Here is a 14791-nt window from a genome sequence, read left to right as displayed (position 1 = left end):
TCCAGGAAATTTATAAATCATATCAAAACATTATTAAAAATCAGTGATCAAAAGTATTATTGAAAAGATATTTTGTCTGTCAGGAGAGCTTCAATATCCCAATTTTTAATTCAGAGCATGCTCTTACAATGGACTCCATTTGGGGAGGGTTTGGGCTGATTCAACAATGGATCCATTACTGTCATTCTATCTGTAGGTCAGAGAATGTGCTTCAAAACACGCTCCACCTGAGATAACCTAACTGGACACCTGAATGAGCCACACACCCGAATGAGCACAGGTAATTGGAAGATGTGTAATTTTTGTTGTCATTGTATATACTTCAAATTTAAGACAACTAACCTTCCATGTTAAATCTTCCATTTGGTAGCAGCAATCATTATTTTAAAAATAAATGGAAGAAAAAGATTGTTTACATATCCAGTTTCATGAATTACTGCTTTCAGATAAGGTTAGATTAATATTAATGTCTTTAAATGTTTCTACTCATTCCCTGATTCATTGTCTATTCACTTCTCCCACTGTTACCAGTTTAATGACTGCTTTGACTTACGGATATTTTTCTGATTATTAAGTATAAGCACGTCTTATGTATTGTTAACCATTCAGGTTTCCTCTTCTGTAACATTCTTTTTTTTTTAATTGAAGTACAATTCGTTATAATGTGTCAGTTTCTGGTGTACAGCATACTGTCCCAGTCATGCATATACATACATATATTCCTTTTCATACTCTTTCTCATTAAGGGTTATTACAAGATACTGAGTATGGTCCCCTGTGCTATACAGAAGGAATTTTTAGATTCTATTTTTATATATAGTGCCTAACATTTGCAAATCTCAAACTCCCAAATTTATCCTTTCCCACTTCCTTTCATCCAGTAACCATAAGATTGTTTACTATGTCTGCAAGTCTGTTTCTGTAATGTTGTTGTCTACATCTTCATGTGACCTCTGTCTATATTTGCAGAAATTCTTTATATCCTAGATCCTTTATGTACTAGATACTGATTACTTCTCCCTATTTTGCATAACTCCATTAAATTTCTCAGTTTTATCATTAAAAGAAGTCTTTAATGTTTTGATGTTATTAAATCCACACTTTTTCACCCAATAGTTTGAGTTTGGGATCTTATTTAAGAAGTCCTCATCCACCTAAATTCACAAAAATATAATCATATTTATTAGCTTCCTATTTTTTCTATTTTATATATAGGTATTTAAACCTTTGCACATAATGTAAACTTGATATATAGTATTAAATGTTGTTATATAATGATTCAGATTTCCCACCATCAACTTCTATACAATCTGTTCTTCCCTTCTCTTACTTATGAACTCCATTTCCATCTCTCTCAGGTGGAAATTTTGTTCCATTGTTTAATTTTTTGTTTTTTTCATAAATGCATATAGTTTTTATTTTGATGATTTTTTGTTATATGTTAAAATGTGATAGGGAGAGATTTCCCTCTTTTCTTTCTTAACTTGATATTTCAATTCAGAGACGCACAAGCACACGCATAAGTCATGAACTAAGTTTACTAAGTTCTTTAAAAAATGTGGCTGGAATTTTGGTTAGTCCTACATTGAATTTTTAGATTAATTTAATTTTGGAAGTATCGATATCTTTACAGTGTAATTTGCTCCACCTATAAATATGTCATCCATTTATTCATGGATGCCTTTTAGGAAAATTTAAAAATTTTCTTTCTGCAGGGTTTATGTAATTTTTGTTAAGTTAATTCCCTGGTGCTTTTAATCTGTTCACTATAATGAATGGCATCATTTTTTAAATGAAATTTTCTAGCTGATTATTAGTGGTTTAGGAACAGTTATGGATTTTGAAGTTAACCTGTAGCTGGAAACCTTGCTAAACTCTATTTATTCAAAGCTTTTCTGTTGATCTAACGATTTTCCCTGTAAATAACCATCTGTCTTGCACATAATGACATTTTTGCTTTAGAACATTTCTGAATTTAAAGACCATGTCTAAAATTTATCTAAGTATGATATTTGCTACAGTTTTTGGCTGTTAAGCACATTATCAAGTTTAGGAGATGTTTCATTATTTCCATTTTCTGTGGTTTTATCACATATAGGTTGTTGAACTTAAGAAATAATTTTTTTGTACCTGTTAAGATAATGATACGAATTTTCCAAAGCAGTCCACTAATATGATAAGTTACATTGATAGATTTTCCAGTGCTAAACTATTCTGGGATTTTTTTTTTCCGCTTTATAAGTAAAGCACGACTATACTTTTATTTTTTGGCTTTAAAATAAAGATTACAAATTAGGTTTTGAAATTAACACTAGCCTCAAAGAAAGGGTTTAGTCATTTAGTATTTCTTCTTTTAGAAATATGTACGAGAGCGATTTCCTTAACAACCATCTGGATTTATGGATGTTTTGGTAGTGGAATTCTTTCATTTCAACTGAGTTCCTTTCAAAATTGTTGGCTTATTCAATTTTCAATTTCTCATAATTTTTTATCCTCTTACTTCTATTTTTTAGTTTGTTGTGGTAAGAACATTTAACATGAGCTCCATCCTCTTAACAAAATTTTTTAAGCATATGATGTAGTATTGTTGATTATCAGTACAACGTGGAGCAGATCTCTAGAACTTGTTTGTAAGTTGCTTAACTTATGCCCGTTGATTAGTAACTCCCCATTTCTCTGTCTCCTCAGCCCCTGGCAACTACCATTTCACTCTCTGATTCTATGAATTCGATTATTTTAGGTACTTCACACAAGTGCAATTGTGCGGCGCCTGTCTTTTGTGACTGGCTTATTTTACTTAGCATAGTGCCCTTGAGGTTCAGCTATGTTGTCACATATTGCAGAATTTCCTTCTTTTTAAGGCTGAATAGTATTCCATTGTTTGTACATACCATGTATCCTTTATCCATTCATCTCTTGATGAATATTTAGGTTGTTTCTACACCTTGGCTAATGTGCATAGTGCTGCAATGAACACAAGGGTGCTAATATCTCTTTTAGATCCTGATTACAATTGTTTTTTTTGCATAAATACCCAGAAGTGGGATTGGATCATATATAGTTCAATTTTAAATTTTTTTGAGAAACCTCCGTGGTGTTTTCCATAGTGGCCATACCATTTTGCATTCCCACCAGCAGCAAACAAGTGTTCCAACTTCTCCACATTCTCATCAACACTTGTTGTGTTTTGTTTTTTGATAATAGCCATGCTGACAGATGCCAGGTGATAGCTCACTGTGGTATTGATCTTCATTACCCTGATGATTAGTGTCATTGAGTAGGTTTTCATATACCTGTTGGCCATTTATATCTTCTTTGAAGAAATATCTGTTCAAATCCTTAGCCTATTTGTTTGTTGGGTTATAGGGCTTTTTTTGCTACTGAGTTTTAGTAATTTTTAAATATATTTTGGTGATAAACCTCATCAGATACATGGTCTGAAATAATTTTTCTCAGGATCTTGTTATCTTTTATTACTAGCACTGATTAATTTGAAAACACACTTGGAAACTTGCCCTAAATAAAATAGAAACTAGTTTTAGAAACTAATTAGGCCAAATGATGTGACTGTAACCGGAAGAAATAAGGCTTAGAACAGTCCCATGTGCAAGCACTTCGGGGCTGCTACGAGACCTCTGAGATTCAGGAGGAGGACAAACCCTGAGAGTGACCAAATGCTGTTACCATCCTAGAGCTACTTGCCTGTGTACCTGTGTTTCCTGTTCCATAACTGGAAAAAACATGAATAGGCTATGGTTTTAAACGTCATTAGTACAGCGAGAAACCAACATTTGCATGCTTGTGATGGGTTTTATGACTCTTAAAGACCTCTGGAAGTATTTCTCTTGTTCTGTAGGTTGGCCCTTATGCTGTTGATTTTTTCCTTCATTGTGCAGAAGTTTTTTAGCTTAATATAGTCCTGCTTGTCTATTTTTGTTTTTGTGGCCTGTACTTTTGGTGTCATTTCCTGAAGTCATTGCCAAGACCAATGTCATGAAGTTTTTTCCCTAGGAGTTTTCTAGGAGTTTAACAGTTTTAACTCTGACATTTAAGTTTTTAATTCATTTTGAGTTTATTTTTCTGTATGGCATAAAATAAAGGTCCAGTTTATCCTTTTGCATGTGGATATCCAGTTTTCACAACATCATTTGTTCAAGAGACAGTCCTTTCCCCATTATGTGTCTTGGCACCTTGTCAAAGATCGGTTGACTGTATAGTGTAGATTTAATTCTGAGTTCTCTATTCTATTCCATTGATCCGTATGTCTCTCTTCATGCTAGTTCCAAGCTATTTTGATTACTTAACTTTGTACTATATTCTGAAATCAAGAAGTGTGATACCTCCAGCTTCATTCTTCTTTCTCAAGGCGGATTTGGCTATTTGTGGGCTTTCTGTGTGTGTTCCATATGGATTATAGAATTGTTTTTCTATTTTAAAAAATGCTATGGGAATTTTGATAGGAATTGCACAAAAAACCTAATGCTACTTCTTAAGGAGCTATAAAAAGAAGCAAAAAACTGAGTCAAGAGATAGGTGAAGGAAGGAAGTTACAAAGATTAAATAAAATAGAAAAAATCAACAAAACTAAGAGTTCGTTTTTGAAAAGATAAAATTGATAAACCATTAACTAGACTAACAAAAAAAGAGAAGACTCAAATAAATTAAATAAAAAATGAAAGAAGAGACATTATGACTGATGCACAGAAATAAAAAATATCGTAAGAGACTGCTATGAAAAATTATATGCCAACAAACTGGATAACCTAGAAGAAATAGATAAATTCCTAGTAACAGCTAAATCATGAAGAAGTGGAAAGTCTGAACAGAAATATAACCAGTATGGAGATTGAATCAGTAACCGAAAACCTCTGAACAAAGGGAAGTCCAGGACTAGATGGCTTCACTACAGAATCCCACCAAGCATTTAAACAAGAATTATTACTAGGGCTTCTCAAGCTCTTTCAAGAAATTGAGAAGGAGGCATCAGTTCCAAACTCATTTTACTAGATCAGCTTTACCTTGATAGCAAAGCCAGACAAAGACATCACAAGAAAAGAAAAACTACTGGCCAATATCCCAATATTTTACATATATATATATATATATATATATATATATATATATATATATATGTAAAAATTCTCAACAGGAAATTGAATTCAACAGCACATTAAAAGCCTCTTACAGGCTTGGACTTTGTCAAGATGGTGGAGTAGGGAGACCCTGAGCAAACCTCTGCCCATAGGCACACCAAAATTACAGTGATTTACAGGGCGATTATAAATAAGGACAACTAAAAACTAGCAAAAAAAAACATCTTCTACAACTAAAGATGTACAGATGGAATCACAATAAGGTGGTAAGAGGATGGGAGATGCAGTATAGTCAAGACTACACTTCCAGTTAGGTGGACCCACAAACAGGAGGATAATCACAATTGCAGAGGTTACACCCAAGGACCCAGGGGTCCAACCCACATCAAACTCCCCTGCCTGGGGGTTTTTCACTGGGAAGACGAGTCCCCAGAACATCTGGCTTTGAAGGCCAGTGGGGCATGCATTCAGGAGAGCCAGAAAGCTGTAGGAAAGAGAGACTCCACTCTTAAAGGGCACACATAAAATCTCACACACTCAGAGACCCAAGGCAGAAGCAGTAATTGAAAGGAGCCTGGGTCAGACTCATTTGCTGAACTTGTAGAGCTTCCTGAAGAGGCAGGAGGCAACTGGCACTGACCCTGAGGACACAGATGCTGGCGAGACCTGGCCCTGCCCACCAGTGGGTCAGCACCAGTCCTGGGACTTGGTCTCACCCAACAGTGGGTAGGCACCAGCCCTGAGAACCCCAGGCCACCACAGTCAGACATACCAGAACCCAGTCCCACCCACCAGCAGGCAAGAATCAACCCGTTAACTAAGAGACCTCTGCAGACAGCTGCACTGGGAACTGGCCCTGCCCAGTGGTGGACAGGCATCATCCACAGGACCTCGTAGGCTCCAGTCCTGCCCGTCAGTGGGCCAGCACTATCCCCAGGACCTCCTGAATCCCACAGTCATCTGCAATAGGACACAAACCCACTAATCAATAGGCTGGCACCAGTTCCAGGACCTGGCTCCACCCACCAGTGTCTGTCTGGCAGACACTACACTAGGCAGGGCCTGACAATCAACTAGGCAAGGGGCCAGCCATGCTTACCAGTGACCCACTGTAGCCAGTCCTGCCACAATTAAAGGGCCTATGCAGTTCACCTGGAGGCATCCCTAGAGCATATACCTCTGTTTAACAAAAGGGAGTATGCTGCAGGGCACCATAAAACATCTTCTACATTAGGCCACTTTTCCAAGATCTGTAAATGTAACAAACATACCTAATACGTAAACATAAAAACATAAAATCAGGAAAAATGAAATGACAAAGGAATATATTCAAAATGAAGGAACAAGATAATAACTTAGAAGAAGAGCTAAGCAAAGTGGAGATAGGATATCTACCTAATAAGAGTTCAAGGTAATAATCATGAAGATGCTCAATGAACTTGAGAGAAGAATGGATGAACACAGTAAGAAGTTTGACAAAAAGTTAGAAAATGTAAAAAAGAGCTAAACAAAGCTGAAGAATATAATAACTTAAATAAAAAATACACACTACAAGGAATCAACAGTGTATTAGATGACACAAAGGAATGAGTCAGCATACTAGAAGACAGAGTAGTGGAAATCACTGATGCTGAACACAAAAAAGAAAAAATAATTTTAAAAAGTGAGGACAGTTTAAGAGACTTCTGGAACAACATCAGGGGTACCAACATTCTCATGATAAGAAACCCAGGAGGAGAAGAGAAAGTGGCAGAGACATATTTGAAGATATAATAGCTGAAAACTTCCCTCTTCTGGGAAAAGAACAAACATCCAGGTACAGGTTGCACAGACAGTCCCAAAGAGGAAAAACCCAAAAGAGGACTACACCAAGACACATTGTTTTTAAAATGGCAAAAATTAAAGACAGAATATTAAAAGCAGCCAAGGGAAAGCAAAATGTTATACACAAAGGAACTCCTGCTGACTTTTCAGCAGAAACTCTGCAGGCCACAAGGAATGCAGGCATGATGTATTTAAAGTGATGAAAGGAAAAACCTACAAACAATAATACCCTACCCATCAAGATTTTCATTCATATTTGATGGAGAAAGTAAAAATTTATACACAAGCAAAAGCTGAATAAGTGGAGCTGGGTCCTGACCCTCTAGTGGGCAGGGCTATGTCCAGGGGCATGTCTAGAGGCATTTGTGGGCTCAGGAAGTCTGCTGATGGGTAGAGCTGTGTTCCCATCTGGTATATTGTTTGGCCTGAGGTGTCCCAGCACTTAAGCCTACAGGCTGTTGAGTGGAGCCAGCTCTTGGTGCTAATAATCCAAGCCAGATGTCAGCCTCCAGGGAAAGCTCATATAGATGAATACTCCCCAAATGTTCTCCACCAGCTTTTATTTCCTGAAGGGGAGCCACAGCCACACTCACCTCTCAGGAGACCTTCCAAAAACCAGCAGGCAGGTCTAGCCCAGGTTCCTATGAAATCACCGTCTCTTCCCCTGGTCCCAGTGCATGTGAGATTCTGTGTGTGATCCAAGAGAGTGAAGTCTCTATTTCCCCCTGTCCTATGGAGCTCCTGCAATTAAGCCCAGGTGGCCTTCAAAAACAAATGCTCTGCAGACTTCTTCTCTTGATGTTGGACCCCTGGGCCCACTCACCAGTGGGCAAGCACCAACCCCTCCTGCCAGGCCTACACAAGCCTCTAGTCCAGCTTCACCTACCAAGGGGCAGACACCAGAAGTAAGAAAACAACAATCCCACAGCCTGTGGAAGGCATCCACAAATGCAGGCCAGACTCTACCCTGGGACCGGCTGAACCCTGGTCCTTGAGTGACAAGATGGGAGCACACTGCTGGGATGCATATGATAGCTCATACAAAGGGCCATTTCTCCAAGGTCGAGAAATGTAACAATTCCTTAGAAAGGTACAATTTGCCAAGACTAAACCAGAAGAAATAGAAAATATGAATAGACCAATTACCAGTACAGAAATCAAATCAGTAATTTTAAAACTCCCAATAAACTGCAGGACCAGATGACTTCACAGGTGAATTATACAAAATATTTAGAGAAAGGTTAACACCTATCCTTCTGAAACTATTCCAAGAAATTGCAGAGGAATGAACACTTCCAAATTCATTCTATGAGGCCACCATCATCCTGAGACCAAAACCAGACAAAGATATCACACAAAAAGAAAATTACAGGGCAATATCACTTATGAATATAGATGCAAAAATCCTCCAGAATATGATACCAAATAGACTCCAACAAAGCATTAAAAGGATCATACACCAAATCAAGTGAGATTTATCTCAGACAGGTAAGGATGATTCAGAATCCACAAATCAATCAATGTGATACATTATATTAACAAACTGAAGAATAAAAACCATATGATCATCTAATTGATACAGAAGAAGCTTTGATAAAATTCAGCATCCATTTATGATAAAGACTCTTCATTAAGTGGGCATAGAGGGAACATACCTTAAAATAATAAAGGCCATAAGCTAACATCATACTCAGTGGGGAAAAGCTGAAAGCATTTCCTCTAAGATCTGGAACAAGACAGGAATGCCCACTCTCACCGCTTTCATTCAACATACTTTTGGAAGTCCTAGCCATAGCAGTATGAGAAGAAAAAGAAAAAAAAAAAGGAATCCAAATTGGAAAAGAAGAAGTAAAACTGTCCCTGTTTACAAATAACATGATACTATACATAGAAAATCCTAAAGATGCTACCAAAAAAGTACTAGAGCTCATCAATGAATTTGGTAAAGTTGTGGGATACAAAATCAATACACATAAGTCAGTTGCATTTCTATTCACTAAGAACAAAATAGCAGAAAAAAGAAATTAAGGAAATGATTCCATTCACCATCACATCAAAAAGAATAAAATACCTAGGAATAAACCTACTAAGAGGCAAAGGACCTGACTCCAAAAACCACAAGACACTGAAGAAAGACACTGAAAATGACACAAGCAGATGGAATGAAATGCCATGTTCTTGGATTGGAAGAATCAATATTTTTAAAATGGCCATACTACCCAAGGCAATATACAGATTCAATGCAATGCCTATAAAATAACCAATGACATTTTCAGAGAACTGGATAAAAAATGTTAAAAGACCCTGAATAGACAAAACAATCTTGAGAAAGAAGAATGGAGCTGGGGAATCATGCTCCATGACTTTAGACCATGCTACAAAACCACAGTAATCAAAACAGTATAGTACTGCCACAAAAACAGAGATGCAGATCAACGGAACAGGATAGAAAGTCCAGAAATAAACTTACACACTTATGGTCAATTAATCTATAATAAAGGAGGCAAAAATATACAATGGAGAAAAGACAGTCTCTTCAATAAGTGTTGCTGGGAAAACTAGACAGCTACTTCTAAAAGAATGAAATTAGAGCATTCTCTAACACCATATACAAAAACAAACTCAAAATGGATTAAAGTCCTAAATGTAAGACTGGATACTATAAAACTAGAGGAAAACATAGGCAGAACACTGTTTGACATAAATCACAGCAATATTTTTTTTCAAACGATCTCCTAGAGTAATGGAAATAAAAGCAAAAATAAACAAATGAGACCTAATTAAACTTAAAAGCTTTTGCACAGCTAAAGATACCATTAACAAAATAAAAAGACAACCTACACAATGCGAGAACATATTTGCAAATGATGCAACTGACAAGGGACTAATTTCCAAAATATACAAACAGCTCATGTAGCTTAACATAAAAAACCCCAAACAACCCAATCAAAAAATGGGTAGAAGACCTAAATAGACATTTCTCCAAAGACATCCAGATGGCCAGCAGACACATGAAAGAATGCTCAATATTGCTATTTATTAGAGAAATGCAAATCAAAACTACAATGATGTATCACCTCACACCAGTCAGAATGGCCATCACTAAAAAGTCTTCAAATAATAAATGCTGAAGAGGGTGTGAAGAAAAGAAACCCTCCTACACTGTTGGTTTGAATGTTAATTGGTGAAGCCACTATGGAGGACAGTATGGAGGTTCCTTTAAAAATTAAAAATGCACCTACCATATGATCCAGCAATCACACTCCTGGGCATACATTCAGAGAAACTATAGTTGGAAAAGATACATGCACCCCAATGTTCACAGCAGCTCTATTTACAATAGCCAAGACATGGAAACAACCTAAGTGTCCATCACCAGATGAATGAAAAAAGATGTGGTATCTATCTATCTACATCTCTATATATTTCTGTCTCTCTCCATATATGAAATAATAGAATGTTACTGAGTCATACAAAACAATAAGTAATGCCATTTGCAGCAACATGGATGGGCCCAGAGACTATCATATTAAGTGAAGTAAGCCAGGCAGAGAAAGGTTACTATCATATGATGTCACTTATATGTGCAATTTTTTAAAAAATGATACAAATTTTATTTATAAACCAGAAATAGATTCATGGATATAGCAAAAAAAAAATAACACTGGTTATCAAAAAGGAAAGGGGAGAGGGATAGATTAGGAGTTTAGGATTAACAGACACACATTATTATATATAAAATAGATAAACAATAAGGACCTACTGTATAGCACAATTAGTTGTAATAAGCTGTAATGAAAAGAAACTGAAAAAATATATATGTATGTATATGTATAACTGAATTGCTTTGCTGTACACCTGAAACTGATATTGTAAATTGATTAAACTTCAATAAAAAATAAGAAATAAAATAAGACAGAGAAATAAAATAAGACAGAGTGGCTGAATGAAAAGAAAAGCCCATATATATATGCTACTTACAAGAAACTCATGTCAGATCTAAAGATACACTCGCTGGAAGGTAAGGGGATAGAAAAGGCATTCCACACAAATGGAAATCAAAAGAAAGCTGGGGAAGTGATACTTGTATCAGACAAAATAGGCTTTGAAACAAAGATGTAACAAGACACAAAGAAGGACATTACACATGGATAAAGGGATCAATCCAACAGGAACATGTAACAACTGCAAACATATATACACTCAACCTAGAAGCACCTAAATATATAAAACAAATAGTAACAAACATAAAGGGAGAAATTTACACTGATATAATAACAGTAAGGGACATTAACACCCCACTTACATCAATGGACAGATCGTCCAGACAGAAAAATAATAATGATATATTGGCCTTAAAAAACACTTTAGACCAAGTGAACTTAGTAGATCTATACAGAACATTCCATCCGAAGCAGCAGAATACATATTCTTTTCAAGTGCATATGGAGCATTCTCCAGGATAGATCACGTGCTAATTCATAGAAGAATTCAAGTCGCAGTAAGTCTAAGAAGATTGAAATCACATGAAGCATCATTTCTAACCCTGAGGCTATTAAACTAAAAACCAACTCTAAGAAAAAAATTGCATAAAACACAAACACATGGAGGCTAAACAATATGCTACTAAATAGCCAATGAATCATTAAATCACAAAGAAGAAATTTTAAAAAACATCTGGAGACAAATGAAAACACAATGATACAAAATATATGGGACACAGCCAAAGCTTTCTGAGAGACGAGTTCAAATGATACAAGTGTACCTCAGGGAACAAGAAAAATCTCAAATAACAATCTGATCTTACACTTAATGGAACTAGAAAATTAAGAACAAACAAGACCTAAAGTTAATAGAGGGAACGAAATCATAAAGATTAGAGCAGAAATATAGAAAAGGTCAGTGAAACTCATTGCTGGTTCTTTGAAAAGATAAACAAAATTGATAAACCTTTAGTCAGACACATCAAGAAGAAAAGAGAGGTGTTCCAAATAAATAAAATTGGAAATGAAAGAGAAGTTATGACTGACACCACAGAAATACAAAGAATCATAAGAGACTAATACAAGCAACTATATGCCAATAAAATGGACAACCTAGAAGAAACGGAGAAATTTCAGAAATGTGCACTTTCCCAAGACTAAACCAGGAAGAAATAGAAAATGTGAATAGACCAATTACCAGTACGGAAATCAAATCAGTAACTTAAAAACTCCCAACAAACAAAAGACCAGAACCAGATAACACCACAGGTGAATTCTATCAAACATTTATGGAAGATTTAACACCTATCCTTCCCAAATTTTTTTCAAAAAACGCAGAATACGGTATGTTTCTGAACTCATTTATGAGGACAGCATCACCTGGATACCTAAACCAGATAAATATATCACACAAAAAGGAAAATTATAGGCCAATATCACTGGTGAGCATAAATGCAACTTTCCTCAACAAAATATTAGCAAACTAAATTAAACAATATTTAAAAAGAACCATGCACCATGATCAAATAGGATTGATCCCAGGAATGTAAAGATGGTACAATACCTACAATTCAACCAATGTGATACACCACAGTAACAAACTGAAGAATAAAAACCATATGATGATCGCAACAGATGAAGAAAAGCTTTTGATAAAATTCAACACCCATTTATGATAAAAACTCTCCAGAAAGTAGGTATAGAAGGAAATAACCTCAGCATAATAAAAGCCATATATGATGAGTCCACAGCTAGGCATGCACTGTGCCACTGAGCTATACCTTCACCCTTCTTCCAAAGAATTTTTAAAGTAGTATTTATTTTCCATGATGGCAAGAAATTTTTCCCCTCTTTGGTTCACTCTTCTGTATCCCAAGTCTCTATCTTTTGTGTTTTCACCTTATTCATGCATGTCATAATTACTAATAGGGCATTTTTTTCCATTTAATTTTTTAACTTTATATGTCATTTTGGTAATATTTTTCTATTTTCACCTGTGCTGTCTTTCATTAGGTTAAATATTCTTTTTCTAGTCTGAGTCATACATTATGCTATTCTTTTGATGCTTTGCCCTAACTTACTAAGAATAATACTTATATTTATTTTTTAATGTCTATTTCTTAAGCATATACATCTTGGCATAATTCTCACCTACCTCTCATAATCTTACTACCTAAACCCTTATGTCCTTCCATGTAGGCTTCAATGTTTGAATTATTTTATTATAGATACATGATTTGGGGGAATCTTGCTTTTTTAGGCAGTTACAAATTTTGATAAGTTCTATGTCCTTTCTGCATATCTTTCTATGTAGCATCCTCCTGGGTTCATTTTTCTTTTTTCCAGAATGCTTTTTTCAAAAGTGTTTTCAAGGAGAGTCCTGATATAATAAATTTTCTGAGGTTTATATGCTTAACAAAATCTTTTTTCATCCTGTCATTTTGTAATATTTTGCTCTTAAAATTTAGGACAGAGTCTTTCAGTAGTTTAAAAAAATTGAAGTCCCACAAAATATCATCTACACAATTGAGAAAGAAAATAATAGAGAAAGATTAAAAATGAAGAGGAAGAGATAAAACAAAAAATAATCTAACAGAATGATGTACACATGTTTAGGAAAAGCCATGTATAAAAATGTTTATAGCACCACTATTAAAAATAACCCCCAAATGGAAAACACACAAATGTCTAGTAACAGTAAAGTAGTAAGTAAATGCGGTGTTTACAGAATGGGATAGTATACAGCAGTGAGAATGAATGACTCACAGCGACATGCAAAGTCGTGGATGAATTTTTCAAATCTACTGTTGAGTGAAAGAACCCAGATACAAGTGAGGACATACTCCATGACGTCATTTATATCAAGATCACTAACAGGCAGGCCTATTTCATGATGCTAAGAGTAAGAGAGTAGTGGGAGGTGACAGAAGGTGACAGTGCAGGAAGAGTGAGCAAAGAGGGTGGAACCGGCTCTGTGGGGCTGGGAACCGTCAGGGTTTTATCTGCTCACAGCTATGCAAGCATGTTTACTCTACGGCAATTCAAATTGTGTACTCATGAGGTATGCACTTTCCTCTATGAATAACACAATCAAAAGTGAAAAGTATTTTTTTAAATATACCTTTGTAGCAATATTTATAAAAGGCAAAGTGGAAGTCAAAGCTGATTTTCTTCAATATTTTGAAAATTAGCTCATTGCCTTCCTGCATCCAGCACTGCCTTGTGACAAAGTCACTTTATTTCTTTTTCTTCAGTGTCTCTACTTTTCATTTTTGAAGCTTTAAGAATTTTCTCTTCGATTTCCTTACTTTGATCTTCTTCATTTCATTATAATGTCCTTAAATTGGCTTTCTCTTATAAATGCCTGTTTGCCACTCTGTGAATCTTTTAGTCCTTTCAATGTGTACTTTATGTTAATGTTTTTCTGGAAAAAAAATCAGTCATTTTTTATTTACAGCCCTGGGATTTACAGCCCTATGAATCCTTAAGTAAAGGCTCTGTTCCAGCACCTTGTCAGAGGGGTGCTGGTGGGCGAACAGGAAAGGCTTTAGGAATTGAGCACTTCATTGATCTGTTTGTCTTTGTTTATTTTTTAAGAGCCAAGAACTCTGGAACTTGTTAAAATAAGAAGAATCCTCAGCATCAACGCAAGTGTCAGAAAATGCCTCACAGAAAAGAAATCCAGTCACACTGGTGAAAGAGCGATGTTGACGGCTTAAAGATACAATTTGGTTCTGGATAAAAATAAATATACATTTGTTTTTTGTAAAGTGCTTCTTGGTTAGATTCGGCTTCAAAATATTTGCATTTTTCAGAGGTGGTAACTAGGGAAACTGTAACATTGCTCAAAAATCATTTCCTACATGCCTGCTCCACAGCGCAGACTGCCAT

At 35.7% G+C, this 14791-nt stretch overlaps 1 protein-coding gene across 2 annotated transcripts in view; it reads left to right on the top strand.

Moving 5' to 3' along the window:
- LOC107035137 (OX-2 membrane glycoprotein-like) overlaps positions 1 to 14670 on the top strand; it is a 36700-nt gene extending 22030 nt beyond the window's left edge. For both annotated transcript variants that reach the window (XM_072965388.1, XM_072965381.1), the window contains exons 5-6: positions 197 to 280; positions 14498 to 14670. In XM_072965388.1, the coding sequence (XP_072821489.1) occupies positions 197 to 236 (40 nt within the window). In that variant the 3' untranslated portion in view covers positions 237 to 280; positions 14498 to 14670. The remainder of the gene's footprint in view (positions 1 to 196; positions 281 to 14497) is intronic.
- Positions 14671 to 14791: the final 121 nt, after the last annotated feature.

Source organism: Vicugna pacos, chromosome 1 (genome assembly GCF_048564905.1).
Source record: "Vicugna pacos chromosome 1, VicPac4, whole genome shotgun sequence".
Classification (NCBI taxonomy): Eukaryota; Metazoa; Chordata; class Mammalia; order Artiodactyla; family Camelidae; genus Vicugna; species Vicugna pacos.
The sequence above is the reverse complement of the archived record's forward strand: the minus strand, read 5'-3'. Positions and strand labels throughout refer to the sequence as shown.